At 37.9% G+C, this 22,378-nt stretch overlaps 1 protein-coding gene across 1 annotated transcript; it reads right to left on the bottom strand.

The window, feature by feature from the left end:
• Window positions 1-398: 398 nt before the first annotated feature.
• On the bottom strand, window positions 399-12,231 carry LOC306849929 (transcription factor HIVEP2-like). Its single transcript, XM_079385313.1, has 8 exons — window positions 12,030-12,231; window positions 9,923-10,014; window positions 5,541-9,776; window positions 5,291-5,433; window positions 5,027-5,202; window positions 4,856-4,951; window positions 4,029-4,702; window positions 399-2,995 (listed from the first exon to the last, which is right to left on the bottom strand). Exons 3-8 carry the CDS (start codon window positions 9,495-9,497, stop codon window positions 2,561-2,563), a joined length of 5,481 nt encoding a protein of 1,826 aa, XP_079241439.1. The 5' UTR covers window positions 9,498-9,776; window positions 9,923-10,014; window positions 12,030-12,231; the 3' UTR covers window positions 399-2,560.
• Between the last annotated feature and the right edge of the window lie 10,147 nt (window positions 12,232-22,378).

Raw genomic sequence — 22,378 nt, 5'->3', positions numbered from 1 at the left:
TCATAGAATCTAACTAGATGATTGCATGCCTTCCATCCAGGTGTTGTGACATTATTTTCTACCTCACTGTGAAACACTGTAAGAGGCAGAAATAAGAGTTTGTAAAGATTTTGCACAATAATAATCTGCTGTTCATTTTACTTATTCTCTAAAATAATCAATGACTTGTGTTGTAATGAAACGTCACCATCTTGTGTATTATTGTAGATGTTTGTTTCATTACAAATATTAAATGTCCAATTCAACTTTTCACTGAAATCATTATGCTTATTATAGAATTAGTGATTAGAAAAATATAAAAACATTAGAGATTAAAATATATCTACTTAATTCTCTGGTTTGTTTATTATTAATATGCATATTTCATTTTGAGGTAAGAACACTGTTAACAAGTTTTTATAATAGAACTTTAATTTCAGTTTTTTTTTCTAAAGGACATCTTGTAATCAGAGTAAAACAAAAACAAACAATTAAATAAGAAGAAATCAGCTGCCTTTATGGGCAAAACAAAAGAAATATTCATGAACTTCTATAAATGATGACCATGTACCAGTCCGTTAGATAAATAACAGTTGTAATTTCTAAAATTCAACCTAGATACCTCAAAATCTTTAATATGTAACACTGTAAACATGACATGAAAGTTCCTTCAGTATAAACTCAGTTGAACTTCACCATCTCAGCATTTTTTAAATACTCAGACTATTAATATAAATACCATAAACTGACTGCTACTTCATATGATATCCATATGTTTAATATAAGATTAGCACTTATACCTTCTTTAAAGACATTTAAAATGACTTAGGCTAAAAATTCATACATTCAAACAGTCAGACAATTTCACCAGACAAGACCCCTTCATCTGATGGCAAGAAAAACCTGAAAAAGCAACTATCCCTTCAAATATAAAATTCATTTTAGTTTACTTCCAACACAAGCCACTCTTCAAAAGTAATTACAGTACATGATAGCGATTATGTGTGTTTGTGTAAATATGTACACATATATATGGGCAGTCGTGGCCTAATGGATAGAGAGTCAGACTTGTAACCTGAAGGTCGTGGGTTCGAGTCTCAGGGCAGGGATTGTAGGCGGGGGAGTGAATAACCAGCACTCTCTCCACCCTCAATACCACGACTGAGGTGAGACCCTTGAGCAAGGCACCGAACCCCCAACTGCTCTCCGGGCGCCGCATCATTGGCTGCCCACTGCTCCGGGTGTGTGTTCACTACTGTGTGTTCACTACTGTGTGTTCACTTGGATGGGTTAAATACAGAGAACAAATTCCGAGTATGGGTCACCATACTTGGCCACACACCACTTCCCTTTATAATTGACTTAACAGTGACTGGAATGTTGTGCCATATGATTAATTCAATGAAAAATCATTTAAAAGAGCTTCAATGTTGATGACACAGCATTCAGTCTATCAGCTCGCTAGAAAGTGCTTCGAATAGTCATCTTAATGCACGATACTTACTGCTTTTTATATAATAACATGATGCCATATGCAGGTCTACATTAAAAATGATGCCTTGTAATGACATTTCTTTGCTTAAGTGCAGAAAAATCTAAAGATTAAATAAGGAAACGAGGTATGATACATTTAGAAAAATACTATACGGTGGAGAAGGTTTAAACTGCTTAAAGAATTTATCAACACTTTTGGGTTCATAATCTTGAATACACATAATGCGGTTAAGTTATAAAGGTGCCAGCAAAAATATACAACAGCATACAAGGCAATGTCATAGCACAGCTTAATGCAAACTTTAACATACGTAATAAATGCAATCTCAAAAAGCAACCACGGTACCTCATATTAGTTCAACTTAAAGACCACCACTATAGTTAAGTGCATAAACAGGGTACATCGAATGACTTTCTCTCATCGAGGGATATGCAAACATCTTAAAAGGCACAAGCAAAAGTCAAAGACAATTTCAGTAAGAACGGCGACTGGCGTTTTGTATACTTGGGACGCAAAATGATGCACTTCCAGTCCTGTGAAACTCAGAACTGTAGTTTTCATGAAATATTGATACAGTTTGTATGTTTTTTGCATGTATTGTTGCAAATATGCAGCTTGTACATGTTTATAGTTGTAATTGATATGGCAGGAGATTATGGCATGTGCATTGAACATAAATGCAAGATGTTGTGCATATTCTGTGTATTATGTTTCTGCCTACATTACCAAAATTCCTTGGTCAGACTCTTAATGCCAAAAACACACTCTAAGCCAGTTTGATTTTGTGCATCTTTGTCTTCCGAAATGTGTCAGACTGCAAGGGGGTGCTAAAGGTCAACTACTGAGCAAGTTAGTTTAAGTTTGTTAAACTTGGCATGTTTACAGCAGCTAGGCTACCTGAAGAATAAAACTTCTGGGTTAATGGCACAGAGACTTAAAGGTAACTCTATCGCCCCCCTTGAGTACAGAAGTTTGCTACCACCAGTGCAACAAAAGAACCCACTGAATACTTGCATAAAATATGTTTCTGGTCAGAGCTTGAATTTTAGTTTTACTTCTGAATGCGATTATATAGTGCTTACAAAGTCAGCTTTTAGGTGGTTTATCAGCGGCATCTTCAGATGTGATTCTGAGGGACGCAATAGCTTTTGCACAGATGTAGACGCTCTCCTCCTTCTTATTGTCTTTGCTAGGAAGGCCAGTGGAAGAGGTTGCTATTTCTCCACTGTAGGCCACTCCAGGATCTAGAACAGGGGCTGAGGTCCGGCCAGAACTAGCCGTTTCTAATATGTTCCCCTGTGGATTTGACGGGAGAAAATTTCTCTCCCCAGCAGCACCAGATGTCGACATGGTGGGCATTCTTAACCCCCCAATAGGGATCATCGGAACAGGCGTTGGCACCTGTCCTTGAGAATGCAAAGGCAAATGGCTGAAGATGTCTGGCTGTAGGGCTGTGGACAGATCTTGACTGCTGCATAGGCCGACAGGAACATACACATTCTGAGGAGTATCCCCTTGATCCTGAAATAAAGTGATGTTGATCATAATGCTGACCAATTCATTCTGATGAGTAAACTATTTTTAGAGAATTAAATAAAGTCATCGGACTTGGTGTAGATTTGGTTTGAATTTTTTTTAAATACATTTATTCTGTTATGCCATTAAGGCTTGGCACCAGAATTGACTGTATAGCAATATTTTACCCAAAAATGCTGGTGTTATTCTGGCATTACATTCTTTATGCAGATTTGATTCTATCATAAAGATTTTTATTCTACAAAGAAAATTTATAATGACCATGGCTGTCAGAAAGAACTAAAAACACTATTAGAAATGATAAAAATTGGTGTCAGCTTTGATATCATTGATGCCAAAAGGTTTCAATATGTGACCCTGGAGCACAAAACCAGTCTTAAGTCGCTGGGGTATATCTGTAGCAATAGCCAAAAATACATTGTATGGGTCAAAATTATAGATTTTTCTTTCATGCCAAAAATCATTGGGATATTAAGTAAAAATCATGTTCCATGAAGATATTCAGTAAATTTCTTACCATAAATATTTCAAAACTTTTTTGATTAGTAATATGCATTGCTAAGAATTTAATTTTCACAATTTTATTGGCGATTTTCTCAATATTTAGATTTTTTTGCACCCTCAGAGTCCAGATATTCAAATAGTTTTATCTCAACCAAATACTGTCCTATCCTAACAAACCATACATCAATGGAAAGCTTATTTATTCAGCTTTCAGATTATGTATACATCTCAATTTCGAAAAATTGACACTTAAGACCGGTTTTGTGGTCCAGGGTCACATATGAATAAAATGATATATCAACAGTTAATAGTTTACAACTTATAAGGTACACTTTGTCTCCAATAGCAATGTGTAAAATGCAACATGCTTTCCTGTATGTAAATCAGTAGAGCATGGTGCTAATGCCAAGGTAATAGGTTCAATTCCCAAGGAAAGTAAGAATTGATTGTGTACCTTGAATGCAATATGTCGCATTGGATAAAAACATGCATAAATGTAAATCTTAAAGCATACCATTCTGGTGTCTGTTCGCACTCCGATGACTGATCGAAGGGGAGAAGCTTGAAATCTCACACTCCTTCCTGGATCCATGAGGGTCCTGTGCTGGTAAGACCCCCTTCGTGGAGACATGGCCCTGAGCACCCCTTTTTGTCGACCCAGCGGAGACTGTGCTCGTTGCCCCGATGGGTCCGAACCTTTAGGCCTTACAGGTGACAGCTGCCGGATAGGTGAAAAATCTCCTCTGATGCTCAGATCTCTCTTTGGAGAAACGGCCCTTAAAGGAGATGAATCACGGCTTGACAACAGGTGACGTTGTGGTGAGAGATCTCCTTTCGGGGACATGTACCTCTGGCAAGGCGACAGCAGCTGAGGTGGGCAAGGCTCAGAGGAACTGCTTGACTGCTCAAAGGTCAGATCATCATCAATACTCGAAGAAACTCCGAGCTGTTCTTTCGGTGGATTGCGGTGTTGAGGGAAACAGCCAGACAGACATGGCTTGTTAACTGCATAGGACTGAGGACTTGTGCTTCTGGACAATGTTTTTGGTGTAGAATCACCATCACATTCATCATCTTCTTCATCATCTGGTTCATCCTCATCGACGCCATCGGAATCTTCTGCATCTGAGAACTGATGTTTAACGGTTGTTTCCAATTGCATGATGCCTAAGGACTTCTGTGTGTCATCTACACAGGCAGTAAGAGAAGAAAATTAAATGAGTGCTTCTTACATTCTCCTAACATTTAGAACAATGTTGGAAATAGTTTCAGGCATTAAGGCTCTAAAAATGAACTAATCTTTTACATCTGCATGAAAAAGCACTGCAAAAAATGTCTTACCAGCATCCTCTGTATTGTCCATGACAGTGGGTGAAACTCCAAGTTCAAGGCATTTTTTCATGTGAGCTTTTGACTTCATATGCTTGGTGAGATTCCCTAAATAAAACAGGGGTTATTTTTCTATCCCAATCTTTTACAATCATGCGTGAATGTGAATGTAGTAAATCCAACCTTTAGTTTTGAAAGCGAAGTTGCAGCACTTGCAGATATAGGGTCTCACATCCGTGTGTGTTCGTATGTGTTTCTTGAGCATGCTTGGCTTCTTACAACGAATACCACACTCTTCACATATATACTTTCCCCGACCACGGCCTCTCACATACACATATTCCTCATTGGACTTGTACCTGATAGAGAAAAACAACTAGAACTTTTTCATTTTGATGCGTTACTACAGTCATATATGAACATCAGCATGATCAAATTACAAATTACCCTCCTTCAAAAATCTTCACACGGACTGGTTCTGCTTGCCGTATGGTGGATGTCACATCTTCTCTTAAAGATTTGCACCTCTGGCTAATGTCTCTTAGCCTCACATCTTGTTTTGTATCTTCCTCTTTGTAGTCCAGTGTTACCTGCAATAGTGCAACAGACCTTATGGACAGATGGCTAAATAACGTACAGGTAAATATAGCACAGCAGCAAGTAGCAAATCAGCAAAAACCAACAACAGATAACATACTTGTTCTTGCTTCGGTCTCCAGGGGGTGGAAGTCACTAGTAGTCCAGGTTGATACATGCTAGCGATTGAATAAATAGCATCCTGCCTCCTCTGTTTGGATCGGAGAAGAGCAAGAACCATCCCAGTGCAAAGATCAGGTGGGTTAGGGTTACGGCATCTCACAAACCACAAGGCATACTCTGAAAAATTTGCAGCTGTTTGGGTACTATTTGGCTTAGTGGAGTTGAGATAGCACCAGCTCACACAAGTAGTAGTGTGAAGACCTGGAAACTTGGAGAACAGTAAAGCACCAGTGATTGCCAAGGGCACTGCACCTAGACCAGAACCAGGACGATTACTAGCCATCGTGAGTTCAGGTGTTGGTTTTTGTTCCATCATAGCTGCATCTTGAGGAATTCTGGCAGGAGATTGTAACTCTGGATTGCTGTAAAAGTCTCGGCTGGGCTCGTCCATATCTACCTCCTCCGTGGGCTCACAGGTCTCTGGGGAGCTTCCTGATTTGAAAGCTTTCTTGGGACTTTCTTTTTCACCTTCAAGATTTCCTAACTCGACAGCACTAAGCTCTTCAACAATCTGTCCAAAAATGTTCTCATCTTTCACTCGTTTTTGCTGCTTCGCTTCGATGAAAAGTTCAATGCTACTTGCAGGTGAGAGCATGCGCTTGTTTGCTCCACCACTGGGGGCCTCTGTAGTTGAGATGGTTTTGGAGGTCAAGGATAGAGGTATGCCTGTATTTAGCTTTGCTGGTGATGCCTGTGGGCTGCTCAGTAGTCGCCTAGGATGCCCTGATACTGGAGATAGTTCACAACCTGCATTATTTTGCGGCATGACTATGGCAAGAGTTTGACAGGAGGATGTTTTGTGTTCTATGTAGGACATAGGACTCTGTGTTTGAGAATCCAGAATATGAGATATACTAGTGTATGTTACGTTCCCGTAAGATGGTACTTGCATCTGAATTCTAACAGGAACTAGCAAACCAGACATATTTTGACTGGCTAATGCTTGCTGAGCTTGCGAAAGCACTGCTATCGTTGACAAAACATTGCCTAAACTCTGGGAACAATCTTCTTGGGGTTGTCTTAAGCTAATATAAGATTCAGCTACCTTGGATTCTTCAGGTTCCTTCTTTATAAAACGCATTACGCTATCCATGTCATAAACATTGCAAACATTGGGTTTAGCATACTGAGATGAGGCTTGCACTGCATTATATTGTTTGTGTTGGGGAGAAGGACCACCAGAAATCAAAGAATACCTCATTTTCTCAATGGATCCTTCAAGTGTAAACGGTTTGCTTGGTGAGGTTGTTCTCTTGCTCATTTCATCTGAGACTGTGCCGCCTTGCATCTCGGGTTCACCACTTAATGATGCCTGCCTAACCAAGAAGGCCCTTCTACGCTCTTTAACCTCGTCTAGCCTAGATGTAGATAAAGGAGAAAGACTACCATAATCGAAAGACTTGCTTCGATATCCTGGAATCTCTGAGAGTAAATTATAAGGTGCTTGCTCTGAAGCAGAACGTCTCATCTCTCGGTGATGACTCTGTGAACTTCCTGGTACAGATAAGAACTCCAAGGGCTTATTAAACTCATCTGGGTTGGTTTGAGACACGAGGTTAATGGTCTCCTCTCTGTCGAGGGACTGGCAAAAACTTGAGCTGTGAGACAAATTGCTATCTTGACTTGGGCTTCTGGAGAGACTTGTGCAAGCAGATTCAAAACTAGATTCCCCAGAAGAACATTCCATCTCTGCTAATCTCAAGCGTTTCTTTTTGGGTGGTAGCTTTTCCATTGGAAACTGTGATAGGGTCTCACTCCTCTGTGGCCACTGGAACTCTTCAGCATGCTTTTCCCTTTGCTTGACCCCTACTTCCGGAACTTTTTCCGGCCTGTCTGGCTCCACGGTTACTCTAATCTCTGGAACTTGGATAGTAGGTTGAGATGTTGGCTGCTTACTCATATGAAGTTTCTGGTGCAGAAAACCACTGCATCCCCATTGCCAGTCTGCTCCTTCTGTTCTGTGACCCTCCATGCTATGCTCCTTTTCCATGAATCTGTAAATGCCAATTTTGTCTGAGGGATATAATCTAGCATCACTTGACTTTTCTGAAGAGTTTAGTCGGTTTAATGAATTTGTGTGCTGAATGACAGAGATAACATTGCTTCCAGCCCTTCTCTCAGTGTCAGAAAAGGCAGTATCTAAAGTAGTTGGCTTTGTCTCAGTGTCCTCTGAGTGTCCAGAAGGCTTGTCTTGCACATGAAAGTCATCTTCCTCCATGACATTTTTGTCCTTTCTTCGTTTCCTTGTGGAAGTTTCTGATAAATGGCTTGGGAAAATGGAACACGACTCGGTTTCTTGATAGTTTTCAGCACCCATTTTGGAATCATCTACACTATGAATTTTTAAGTCTGATTTTAAGCTACAAGCCAGATGAGCGTAGCAGTCTGATTCCGCGTGTCCTTCGGTAGCGGAGTGCTCAAACGCAGCTTGCCGCATGAGTCTTCTCATACCCATTGCTCCCCGGTAGGTGACATCAGCACCTGTCATTCTCTCATCAAATGAGTTACTACTTCTTAGCCCTTGTGGTGCATTCAGATTTGAATTAGATGAGGTTGGAAGAGAATTACTGCGCAAAAATACACTACTCTCTGAAGCCGCTTCCAGAAGGTCAGAGCTAGAGATTTGACATTCTTGGTAATCTTCCTCTTGGAAGAACTCCGAATCAATTTTTATTGACCTCACTAGATCTTTTTTGCTTCTGTGAATGGAGGAGTCAGTGTAACCTGGCATTATGCCTTTGTTCAATGTAATCATGAAGCTAGATGTGGCTTCATTTATGTCTGTCATGCAGGTTTGTACAGTGATTGATTGCTTTGGCCTGGTTGTTGGCCTATAACATTTCCCGAACATAATTTCTTGATACGATTTGGCACTTGAGCTCGACTGGTTGAACTGTTGCTCGGCACTTTCAGAACGCGAGAAGTATCCTGAATCAGTGCTGCCTTTACTATATGAACTGGGCAGAGAAAGAGACTGATCAGAGTCTTGACTTTTCTTCTCCGAAAGCCGAAGTGCCAGTCTTTGCTTGATGGTGGAGAACTCAACCATTTGGTCCACTTGAGCAATAGCTGCAGGTGCCATCATTTCCCGGAATTGCCATAAAGATACTTTTCCTGATGACCCCGTTTCCTTTTTGAGTGAAGTTTGAGCAGATAAAGTGGTGTCCTTTTTTGCCAATACACTCCCTTTTTCTTTCACAAAACCCTCTGTTTCTTTGATATGGCTTGTTGTATCCAAGGACAAGTCTTCCACCACTTCTTCATCAGTGTCACTGCTCTGCTCAGCATCAGAATGCATCTCGCCTTCTGCCACCGCCAACTCCTCATCCATATGCTTGCTGTCTTGTTCTGAAAATGAAACCAATCTGGCTTTCACTGCATGGGTGTGAGATTTTCTGTGTTTGTACAGGTTACTCTTAGTTTTAAATGAGAAACCACAAGGAATACACGGATATGGTCGTTCGCCAGTATGAGAACGGATGTGCTTCTTCAGTACACTGGGTTTGGCACAAGCTCTGCCACAATACTGGCATACATACTTCCCAGTCTTAACCAACTTCTGCTCCTTTTTGAGAAGGCCCTCTGACAGCAGCTCATATTCCGATTGAAGATATTGTTTGTTTGGGAGAGGAACATTCTTCCTCCTGAGCTGGATGTGACACTGTTCTCTAGATTTTGAGGTAAGGATATTTCCTGAAGCAAGGACCTGTGACTCCATACCAGGAGATGGACTTACAGCTGGGGTCTGGGGTTGCTCCGCAAGTCTTATTTTGTCCTCTGTGCCAGAGGATTGGCCTCTTTGGGTCATCTCGGATGGCAGGTGTTTTTCGTCATCTTTGAAACCGATAATCTGTTTGGAACGCTCCGCATCACCTGAGGTTTTAGCAGCCTCCATAATAAGGATTTGCTATCTACAGTTGCTACATTGCCCTTGGTTTTGTCACAACGAACATCGTCTTGCTTCAATAAAAGTTTCTCTTTTATCGTGGAGGGTTAATCCTTCAGTGCTTTAAACAGTTCCCTGTAATTGTACAGCAGTCAGTCCAACGGCATCATTTTCAAAATGATGAAGTAATAATTTCCATATGTTCAGTCAATTCATGTTCAGTCAAGTTCTTTATAAATGGTCTCCATCCCTATATACATTTAAGCCTGGGCACCAAATCCAAATTGTCTGCAAACAGAAAAAACATGTTGTCAGTAAACAAATTCAAAATCTTTTAGGCTAAGTGAAGAATAACTTGAAGAGTATAATAAAATGCTGAGACAATTATTTAAGTACAAAAGCCATCTTCAAGCCAAAATGGCCCATAAACTCACCATGCCCTGAGCAGAGTGTTTCTGAAGGCAGTCTGCCAGCACCATCTCTTTGTCTTTCTGAGGTTTGTGATTGATGTGAAGGTTGTCTCGAACTGTAAGGTCAGGAATTCCTCCATTAGAAAATTAACCAAACTACAAGTACAACAAGTACACGGCTGTGCAAGCATAATGTGGGGGGGGGGGGGGCAATGCAATTTAGCTCTGTAACACCATCAATCATTCTGCACTCTAATCTCTATTTGGAATGTTTTTGCTATACAAAGGAAATCTCTTGCATTTAAAACAATATATATACACACACCAATGTGCTAATCCTGAAATATGAATGAAGATCAACTCAATAATATAGACTATCATTCAAAAGTTTGGAGTCATCACATTTAAAAAAACAACTTATTTAGCAAGGATGCATTAAATTAAAATGTTACAAATGAATTCTATTTGAAATAAATGCTGCTTTTTTTAACTTTCTATTCATTCAAGAATTATTTTTGTTTCTAAAAAAAAAAATAAAAAAAAGGAGCACAACTGTTTTTAACATTGAAAATAATAAAAACTGTTTCTTGAGCACCAAATCAGCATATTACAATGATTTCTGAAGGATCATGTCACACTAAAGACTGGAGTAACGATGTTGAAAATTCAGCTTTGCCATGACCAGAATAAACTATATTATAAAATATATTAAAATAGAACAGTTATTTTAAATGGTAATAATGTTTTACAACATTATTTTTACTGTATATTACTGTATATTTGATTAAATAAAATCATCTTTGGCAAGCTTTTAAGACTTCTTTCAAAAACATTAAAATAACTTATCGACCCCAAGTTATTGAATCTTGTTTCATCTTCAGAAGAACAATAAATCACATTCACACAAAAGTTACAAAATGAAGAAAAACGTGTTGAATCTGCACCAAAAAAAAAAAAAAAAACAGGAAAATACAAGGGCTAATTTTTCTAAATTATTTCATACTGGGTATCTGCCACTGAAAATCCTCATCAACAAAACAAATACATGTCAGGTACCTTGTAAAGTAAAATACCCTGTAAAGAGAGTCTAAAGACTAGTGAATGAACCAATGAATCTACATCCGTTATGCAACACAAATGTGTGACCAATTACATTAAAGTTTAAATTTTATTGGTCAAATAAGTCAACAGGTAGTGCAACAATATTAAACAATAAAATTGCAACTTACACCACCTCTGCTTACATTTTTTTTAAAAGACATGCAAATATAATTACCATCTGCATACATCAGAGTTTGTATAATGAGGTTACATAAGGTTATCTGGTTCAAACCTCTTAACTAGGACATTCAAACTCTGCAAGCAATCAGAGAAGAAAAATCAAGCTCCGCCAGGCTATAAAATCTAAAACCGAATCTTGACATGGTCTACAATGAAGTCAAATGTTTCCCACGGGTCGAGTTAGTATCTAAACAGCCTGTCTGTCTGGAGATAGTGAGCAGAGGAGAGAGTTGATGTAGGAATGACAAATCACAGCGATCAGATGTGCTTTTTTCAAGGTCAATCTCAATCCTGCGCTGTACTCAACACATTGGAGGAGAAATATGGTGGATAAACCTGCCAGAGGCTAAATGCACCTTTAAAAACTGGGCTGACGAGTTAAATGTGTCAGCGGTGTTCGGTATTCAGACACAAGGTAATAATGGCATCAGATCTGTCCAAGTAACATGATGCGATTTTATCGTTTAAGAACAACATCGAAAGTCTGCAAGTGTCCAAGTTTGACCTTCGAATCATCCGTTGGATGACCAGACAAGCATCTGCGTTAATGCATCTACAACAACAACCGGTGCAACATGTCAAAGCCAGAGGCGGGAAAATATAACCAGACTCTAGAGAATGTCATTACGTCATATATCAGCCCCCCTTGGCATCACTACCCAGCGGGATGCCTGGCATCTCGTGAAATACAGCTGTGTTGCATCTTAAAACTACAGAGGGAACAAAATGTCCACAGAAGAGCTTATCATGCTTCAAAAAAGCAGAGCAGTCAAGGACTGATTTTGACGAGTCACCTGCTTTTGAGTCCCAGTAAGACGTACAACACAGTGATTGCCATCAATCTACAAACCTGGTGTCCAAATTCAGCCTTGTCCAATATCTCCAGTCAAATGCAGATGTTCTCATAATTCCTGCTTCCCGTATTGCTTTACATCACCTTCAAAAAAAGACATATGTGCCAGGAATAAGTCTCAACAGTCATCCATGTCTTGCTCAATGAGAGTACATTAGAAGAGCTACAGATGTAAGCGAGTCACCACAGAAAATACCTCACTGAGATGCTTATCCAGGAACAAAAATAGAAAAGGGGCCCTGCGAAGGGTTATGCAACAACCCACATTCGAGGCCGCTTTTGCATCAGCTCAGGGAGAAGTGAATGGCCATGCTGCTTGTGAAAAGGAGTTGGAATCAGGAAGGTTTAGCATAGAATAAGCATAAAACCTAAACTGCGCTGAAATAAAAGATTCAAGCTGTGTATGGGATTGCGATATACAGCAGAAACAGCAAATAGTGTGCTAATATTATGCTATTCTGAACACAGCCTTAGACTGGGACTGAAAATCCTGAAAGTTCACATATTAGTCATGTAGCTCATGGGTGTGATAAATTATCAGCAGCATCTTAAAAGCAACATGAAATTTAAAATACATGTTACGGGCTTTATTTTGCACGATTTAGTGATGCACATTATTCCAGAACAAAGTTTGTGCTTTCATCAAAAAATAATCAGGCGCCACTTTTTCAGCAGCGCTGGTTCCGGAACTATTTTTCCCATTCGTTTTTCCCATAGGGTTTTTTAAAGTCTTAGTTTAGGAATTATAAGCCACGAATCAAACCAAACCGCCTCGAGGAGAAATCACAACATAAACTTTGCTTTGAAGCAAAAAATAGATGAAAATTCAGACAAAGGTACAAGATTCTGAGCTTAACAGCTTTAATGAGGAGATTAACTACAATCCCATAAAGCATTGCAAATGACAGAATCGAATAAAAACAATGAAGTATAAAATAATTGATTTACAGATGTTGATTTTATATTGAAACAATGTATTATAGTTTTGCTTTGTTTTGTTATTAAAGTGATTTGAGAGCTTATGTCATTCGCAATTCTTCATAGAAGTGGGCGGTTCTTTTGCTTGCCGTGATTCTCTGATTGGTGGAGATTTCTTTGCAGAATCGTGGGTATTGTAGTTTTTCACAGGAATTAAGATGTTTAATGATTATTGTAAAAAAATTAGTTGGTATATTGAATACCATCAAGTCATGTGCAACTTTTTCCCCCTTAAATATCCTTAAATAATAAATAATCCCCTTAAATAATACATTCAAGATTTTTGTGAAGGATATAGCTCGTACACACGTAAAAACGTGGATGCTGACATTTTACTATACCATTTTTTAAGTAAACAAGTAACTGAAATCAAGCCCCGTTCAGGGTGGTAAATCCTCACTACTTCTCAATTGGCCTGTAACCTTGACCTTTCAACACAATACAATTTACACGGCTAAAAATATTTGACCTGCTGTGACCATCATCTTAAGTTACAGTTGGGGAAGACAACTGGGTGCTGCATTAGAGGAGCGGAGGGGTCAGGATAACATGATACAGTACAGATACTGTCTGTGTGTTGTAGTCATAGTCTGTTAAGTAACATTAGAGGCCTCCGGTATTACAAAAGCAAGCAAGCGTCCCTATTACTACTGCTCGTATTGCTCGAGGTTTGCGATCTGATCAAACCCTAAGCATTACATTTTGGCAAGCTACTCAGTTTGATTCCTCAAATCTTGAAATCTTAATAACTGACTTAAATTGCAATAAAAAAAAATATGAATCTGTTTTATTTTGCCTTGTTTTCCAGTACAAATATCACATTCTTAAATCAAGATGCATTTACTTAAGAAGCACATATGACAGATATTAAGCAATGACTTATAAAAAAATAGTTTTTAGGCTTAAAAAATGTGTAGGGCTTAAATCAAGGAAAAAATACTTGCCAATTGGGTAAGAAAAATATTTGTTTTACCTTTGAATTAGGTTTGACCCTATTGGCAGATATTTTTCTCTTTTTATAAGCTTAAATGCACTTTTGATCCTTTTTTTTTATTTTGAAGCAAAATGACAAGATTAAGATAGATATTAAGTGGATTTAAGCTAAAGACATGAATGTTAACTCAAATCTTGAGTCTTGACTTACACATCAAAAAAATATTTTCTTGCTTAGTATTTTTGACTTTCCTGACAAGTAGTTTGTCTTTGTTTCCATACAAATATCTATACATAACATTCTTAAATTAAGAAACATTTACTTAAATTTTCAAGAAAAGTTTGTCATTTTGCTTCTTAAGTAAATGCATCTTGATTTCAGAATGTTTAGATATTTGTATGGAAACAAAGACAAAATACTTGTCAAGAAAGTCATATTTTGCACTGTACAGTTGTCATCTGCGAACAATAAAACAATGCAAAGAAATCCCATAGACTCGGATTGAAGAAAGGAACCAAGCTATAGAAACTTGCTAAAAAGTCCCGCAGAATCCGTCAGAGACACTCAAACGGTAATGTCAACTACCACTCTGCGCTTGAATAATGATATTTTGCTGAGTCAGAAAAGCTGTGTGGACGTTTAGTTTATCAGATATGTTCAAGTACAGAAGCAGTCCTGGAGTTCAGTTTATTTACTTTCACCGAATGAAGTAATGTATCATAGTGACAAGAGCAGCCAGCGGCGGAGGAACGCTTGCACGCTATCAAATCACATGCAAATGTGCAGATTTCCGCTGGTCAGCAAACACGTGTGCCTTAGACAGTGGAAAAGCCGAGCAGCGGTATGGAGCACCCGCTGGGACAGACCATCATATTTATAGAGAGATGAGAGACTTGACCTTCAATGCTTGTGGAGGATCAGCCATTTCAGGGCCGTTCCACAGTATACTTAATGCAGAATACTGAAAGCTGCAGTGCCTTGTGCTCTATATATATAGGGCCTGTCTGTGCATGTCAGAGTCTGTTATGGGAATCATAAACCAGAGGATTGACCCCTGTGTTTACTTTACCATTAGTTTGCATTGTTGTGCTTGTTAACTGGTGTTTTGGTCGAACTGGCCTTTTAGCTTAAAGGTCAAAGGTAGACAATAGACAAGATAGACAATAGACAATGCCATGAAATACGTTGTTGGGATTGGTAACAAACATTTTTCATGTTTTTTCAGATTCAAAGATTCACCAAGGCTGCATTTACTGGTTTAAAAAAAACAAACAGTAATACGGAGAAATATTATTACAATATAAAATAATTGTTTTCCATTTGAATGTGTTTAAAACTTCAATTTATTCCTTTAATCAAAGCTGAATTTTCAGCATCATTACTCTAGTCTTCACATGACCCTTCAGAAATCATTCTAATATGCTGATATGCTGATTTATATTTATTATCAATGATGAAAACAGATTTGCTGCTTAATATCTTTTTGGAAACCATAATTCATGTTTTTCAGGATTCCTTGAAGAACTGCATTTATTTGAAATCTTTTGTAATAACATGACCAGTATCTTTACGGCCCCTTTGTACAATTTAATGCATCCTTGTTGAATAAAAATCATAAGTATATATATATATATGGGTTAAAGTGTCCAAAAATAAACAGGGGGTCTGGTGTCCTCGTCGTGCTGCGGGGTTTGTGAAGGAGGGCAGTGTTCTGAAAGGAAGGGTCCAGGAAGGGTCTCAGGACCGGGGCGCGGCTGCTTCGTCCTTCTTTGGCCCTCGACGCTCCCTTCCTGGACCCATGAGGACACCAGCGTGCATGCACGGGGAAGAGACCGGTCTCCCAAGGAGAGGCGCGCTTGGCATTTAAACAGCGGCGTGATGAGGCTCTATTCTGATCAGGTACACCTCATCATACGCCGCCAGCCCTGGCTGTTTCAGCGCCCCTCCTCTCTCACACACCCACTCCCGTCGGGAGACTGGTGAAGGGCGGCGTATACGGGACGGGGTGGTGATGATAATAAGGGGGGAGGCAGCCAACTCGTCACAATATATATGATTTATTTGTACACCATGATATACAAAAATCTAATATCCTGTGATTAACTGACTAATCATCATGATTTTCTACTATGTGCAGATTCCTGTTTGATAATGGCACTAAAAGTGTGCCATATGCAAATGGCCTTGATCTGGAAATTATACTGTAAATGCCACTCACCACGCATGTGCTGAGCAGAAATGAGGAATGTTCCCATGGCAACCAAACGACTATTCCTGCTGCGTTCACGTTCTTTATCTCACATAAGTAGATATTGAATAGGCCAACAGGCATCCTCAAGTAACCTTCCTGCACATGTGACATCACATGCTCCTCTAGAGCCCCTTACATGCAATCACTGCACACAACAGATGGGAGTCAGGAAAATCACATGCATCTATGACAGGTGACCTACAAATGTGCTGAGTTTGATATAAAGCACATTTTTAATGATTGTATATTGTTGAAAATGATCTTTAAAGGGATTGTTCACCTAAAAATAAAAATTGTATCTATATTTATTTCCACGTAGTTCTAAACCTGTATGCTGCTATATTTTCTATGGAACTCCTAAGTAAAACATTTTCAAGAATGTTCAATATTTTCCATAGAAACCAAGGAGCAAAACACCTTTAAAGTAGTGCATATCTGTATCATATCTGTAGTCCATCTGAATCTCTCAAATCTCAAAACAACACATATATGATTCACTAGTTTAGGTTTGTGGAATGGATAATACATTAACTATAAAAAAAATTGTCAATTGAGTCAAATAAAACATTTGACTCTGGTGCTGTGTAACTTCAGAAAACTACACTGTACAAATGATTTTTCAAGGTTGTATATAAAAAAAAGATAACTGGACAATGTTTTACAATAAAATATCTAAATATTTCCATATCAAAGTCTCACTTCGATGCAATAACTGTGAAATGAACTAGCAATTTGTGAATGAAAATAGTTTTCTATAGTGTACAGTGTAAAAATTATTTTTAAAAGCTGTAAATAAAACAAAGATTGTGGTATGCTTTAAAAGAAAATACTGTTTCAGAATGTCAAAATTTCATGTTTATTTCAGTGTACTATTATTAATTATTTCTGAAATTTACTAGCAATTTCTGAGTGAAATTTGTTTATACACCAATGTTTTGTTTTCAGTGTACACTGTAAAATGATTTTTAGTATGTGTAAAGATTTTTGTTGAACGTTTTAAAAGAAAATACTATTTCTGTACAAAATTAAATTTTTAATTGTATGTATTACTTACAGATTCTTTGTAATAATTTGTGAAATGCCATTAATTTCTGCATGAAAATTCTTTCTACACCAAATGTTTCTCAGTGTAAAGTGCACAAGGCATATAGACTACAGTTATGATTCTATAATGGTGATTTTGGTGTGTTTTACAGGTTTGGAGCAAATGTCAGGATATTTGGGCGCTCTGTTTCTAAAATGTAACAACTGTGTGTTTCAATTCTCACTGTGTGCATCTTCCCACTCTTTCTCCGACTAGAGAAGGTCACGAGCTTCAGATTTAAAATAAATGCCTTGAGTTTCTCAGTGTTAGATGAACAGTGTTCTCTGATCACCATGGCAACACATTCTAAGTGCTATTTCACAGTGAAAACTAACAATGAATAAGCTTCAATTCAAGTGTGCGAGAAAGACTAGAATCACTAGGACTACAATCATCATAATCAGAAGCATTATAACATGTCTGGCTAGAGTTAACGCTTGTCCAAACATGCCCATACAAGCTCTGCCGACCAATGCCAACTCCAGTGACCAGTATATATAATATATACTCAAAATTCACAATGAATATAGATAAACACAAAATCTAAAAGCGGCCGGTAGATTTCGGACAGTTTGGGCTTATACTACACTCTTAAAAATATAGAGTTTTAACATCAGTTTTAACTGAGTTTTAACCTTTCAGTAAATAGTTCTTAAAAGAACCATTTTTTTCTAGTATGAAGAACAAATTTATAATATTCTAAAGAACTTTTTGTGGAATGGGAAGGTTCCATGGATTTTAAAGGGATAGTTCTCCCAAAAATGAACATTCTGTCATCATTTACTCACCCTAATGTTGTTCCAAAGCAATAATGGATTTCTTTCTTCTGTTGAACAAAAAAGAAGATATTTTTGAAGAATGCTGGAAACCAAACTCTCAGAACAAAAAGGTACAAATACCATCACTGGGCCGGTACCTTTTCAAAAGATGCACCTTTGTACCTAAATTGTCCATATTGGTACCTTAAAGGAACACATTAATGTACATAATAATACCTAAAACATAAATTGTACCTTTTGAAAAAATACCGCCCCACATTGTTTTTTTCTGAGAGTGCATAGTATGAAAAAAATTACTTATGGACGTCGATGGCTACCAGCAACTTTTATTTTATCAACATTCTTCAAAATATCTTCTTTTTTTGTTTAACAAAAGAAAGAAATTCATATAGGTTTGGAACAAGGGTGAGTAAATGATGACAGAATTTTCATTTTTGGGTGAATATCCCTTTAAAGGTTCAACAATTCCAATGAAGAACTCTTCATTTTAAGAATGTAACCAGCTCAAAATTGCTACATGGTGCTCAATTAATCACACTTTTGGGCAAAATGTTGGCTTAAAGACAACTATGAGAGAGTTATTTACAAAAAAAGATCCAATACTCAATGAAAAGCTTAACATCTCTTCTACAAGGTCTCCAGAGCATCACTAACAAGGATGTGACCACCAAATACAACCAATAGACCAATCCTAACCACGTGCCAGGATGAAACGCCTTCACGCTGCCATTACATTACCATGTTCAGATCACAGTTTAGATCAAACTCTCTCTCACCTGGCCAGATCTTCTCATTTAAAGCCACTGCTCTCCTTCAGGTCAGGTTAAACAGTGCAGTTCCCATCCTCACTGTGTGATTGCCAAATTCCCATTTTACACCGACTTCTCTCCATTAGGCACAGCTACAGCACCTTACTTACTCACAGGAGCAGTGGGAAGTAAGTGGAAAATGATCATGTTTCTTGGCATAAACACATGCATGTTGATTGGCTGAGGGCTGATGTCCATCACCGTGACAACATGCTGCTGGCAACGGCAGCAGCCGGAGAGGAATATACACATCGACAGAAATAGATTTCTGCTCACTCCGGAGAGCCACGATCCCAACGCAGAGGAAGGGAGGGAAAGCCGGAGGGAATCTGAGACAGAAGATGAACACAGACATAAGAAAGCAAGGGCATTAGCTTAGAATATCACACCTGCAACGCACCATACTGCTCAATGTGCACGACCTAAATATAAAGTATGAATGATAAACTAGATTTATGCATTTCCTGAAGTGCTTGCATGGGAAGAAAAATGCTGTTAAAGGCTACTTACATTTTAAGATGAACACTTACTAGGTTTACTTGATTATACTTTTTTTTCTTTTTTTTTTTAGAAAAATCATGTTGAAATGTGAGTATCAAATATGATCATCATGCTTTTGAAGAATGTTTATTTGTTCATCTTTCAGTCATCAATGGATTGTATTTGCATTGCATTATGTTTTAATCATAACACTAAGCATTTAAATATCATGTTACTAAGACATTATTGGAGATAGATAGAGTGACAACTGGCATTTATATGATTTTATGTAAGTAGTATACTGTCATATAGATCTCAGTGATTTACAATATAAACTATCAGAATTTCATCTTACTTTTTGTCCATTAAAATATCAGCATCAGCAACACTGGCCAGTTTGGATTATCCACAAGGGAAAAACTGTGCGTTCATCAATAAGATACTAATACTTATTCTAAATCTTGAATTTTAAGTTGTGATAGCTAATCACAGATTTACAAATAATTAGAAATGGCATGTATCCCACTGAATCAAATATAAAATTTTAAAGTAGCAAAACTGAAATAGTATTTTCTTCTAAAACATACTTTGATAAGCTTTACTTATAACTTTGAAAAATCAATATAAAGGTGTATTGAGTTTATCTACACCTGCATTTCAGTGATCATCTTTATTCATGTCACAGGGAGCAACAGCAGTGCTTTAATGGTCACGGTCATAATTCAGCACATTGTCTGCCATCCTGTGATTTGTTGAAGGTCTGCTCGTCTAAACGGCCGTGACATTCCTTTAAAGCCTATAGATACAGAGCTGCAGCTTCTGTTCATCTGAAGGTAACCCATTTTAATACATTTACATTTACATTTATTCATTTAGCTGACGCTTTTATCCAAAGCGACTTACAATTGCTATATATGTCAGAGGTCGCACGCCTCTGGAGCAACTAGGGGTTAAGTGTCTTGCTCAGGGACACATTGGTGTCTCACAGTGGATTCGAACCCGGGTCTCTCACACCAAAGGCATGTGTCTTATCCACTGCGCCATCACCACCCCTATATATGGCATATTTCTGAGTGAGGCAGGATATTTATGTAAATATCAAGACTTGATGTTGCTGTTACACATCAGAATGGAGTGAGGACTAGATGGAAAAAAGAGATAATGTTTTTATCATTTCAGAGGCAGAGCAAGTTCATTGTAAAAATACTGCTGCAATTAGTTATAACAATTCAAAATCTGTTGAGATAATAAATATCTAACTTAACTAAACTTACACTTTAAGTTGAAAAAAACTTACTATTTTAATGTTGAATTTTAAGTTGTGATGATAACTAATGATGATAACTAATCCCAGTTATTGTCACGAATCCCGGCCATGAACCTCCATTTGTTCACCACCAGAGGTCACCCGCTCATTACATGGACTTTCACACTACACAGCACATTGGACTCCATTTCCCATCATCCATTGCACTGACGACACACACACAGCTGATTACACTAATCACACTCACAGCTGAGAACTATCACCCAATCACACACGCTTTATAAGCCTTGGACTTCCTCTCTGTCACTGCCGAGTATTGTTTAGCATTTGTCTCTGTCGATAGCTACTCTACCAAGCCAGTCCAAGTCTTGCCTAGCCTGTTTTCCTGTGTTTTGATTCCTGCCCACGTCTCCTGGATTAACCCCTTTGCCTTGCTGTTTGGACTCTGTTTGCCCCTCGTTTGGATCTTTGCTTGTGTACCTGGATTATCTCTCTGCCTCGCCCCATTGGATATTGTTCACCGATCGTCGACCCACACTTGCCCTAGGATTGCTCTGTGTCTTGCCCATGCCATACCTGTCTGCCGTCGTTTGACCCTGCCTGTGAATTGACTAGGTTTATAAATAAAAGTTTGCATATGGATCCGCACGTCTCATGTCTTGTTCGCCGCGTAACAGTTATAAAGATTATAACAATTATTTTTTATTAAAATGTACTTTACAGGAAAATTATAATATTTTTGTGTTGACTTTAGAGACGTTTAAAAAAAACAGATTTCTTGCCATAATTTTAGAACATCTTATCAATTATATTTTATTATTATTGATATACTATTATAGTTTTTGTTAATGTTTAGAATTTTTATATTTTGATGTTTTTTGTCAGTTTTATTAGTTTTTGTTTTTTTACATCTCTATATAGTTTTTATTTTTATTTATTTTAATTTAGATTTAATTATTTTAGTAATTCAAGCTAAATTTAAAAAATGTGAAGTGTTGCCTTTGCTGAAATAAATGTATTTTATTTCACCTTTTTTGTTTTAGCTAACTTAGCTTAGTTTCCAATTGTAATCAAATAATTAAAGAAATAAAGGAATAGTCATGGTGAGTAACAATAAAGACTAAAAAAAAAAAAAAAAATTATGTAAGGCTGAACTTTAAAAATAATGCATAATGCATCCCCTGTTATGACATATTATATTATTTGTTAAGCAACCAAAATGGCATTTCTGTAAATCTAATAATGTAATATATGCATCTAATTGTGTTATACACAGAAAAACTGTAACTGGGGTGGGGGCCTTTCAAAAGTTAAGAATATGAACTTTTTAAAAGTACTAATATGTATCATTTAGGAGTAAATAAAGTACAAAGATGTACCTTTCAGCCTTTGATACTTGGGAGTACTGGCCTAGTGACAGCTTTGTACCTTTTTTTTCTGAGTGATGCACATGTAGTGCACATGCAAAAAGCAGGACGAAATCCCCTCGCAGACCCCCTCATTCTGTCGTACTACACGTAATGGAAGATTGGCTCTAGAAGCCCAAAGGTCCTTCCTACTTTACCTCCCAGCGGCAGGCTCACCCCGCTCAGACCAGACACCCGGACACCTGCCAAAACACACACACATACATTTGGAAAACATGATGAAAGATGGAAAACAGACCAAAAAGGGAATCTCACATATGTGAGGAACCTTGTGTTGCTAATTGTGAATTTCCCCCCTGCAGAGTGAGTTAAAGCAGCTCTGATGTTCATAAACAGT

Source organism: Barbus barbus (assembly GCF_936440315.1).
Source record: "Barbus barbus genome assembly, chromosome: 30".
In the NCBI taxonomy this organism is placed as follows: Eukaryota; Metazoa; Chordata; class Actinopteri; order Cypriniformes; family Cyprinidae; genus Barbus; species Barbus barbus.
Note: the sequence above shows the minus strand (reverse complement) of the source record. Positions and strands in the feature narration are given on the sequence as shown.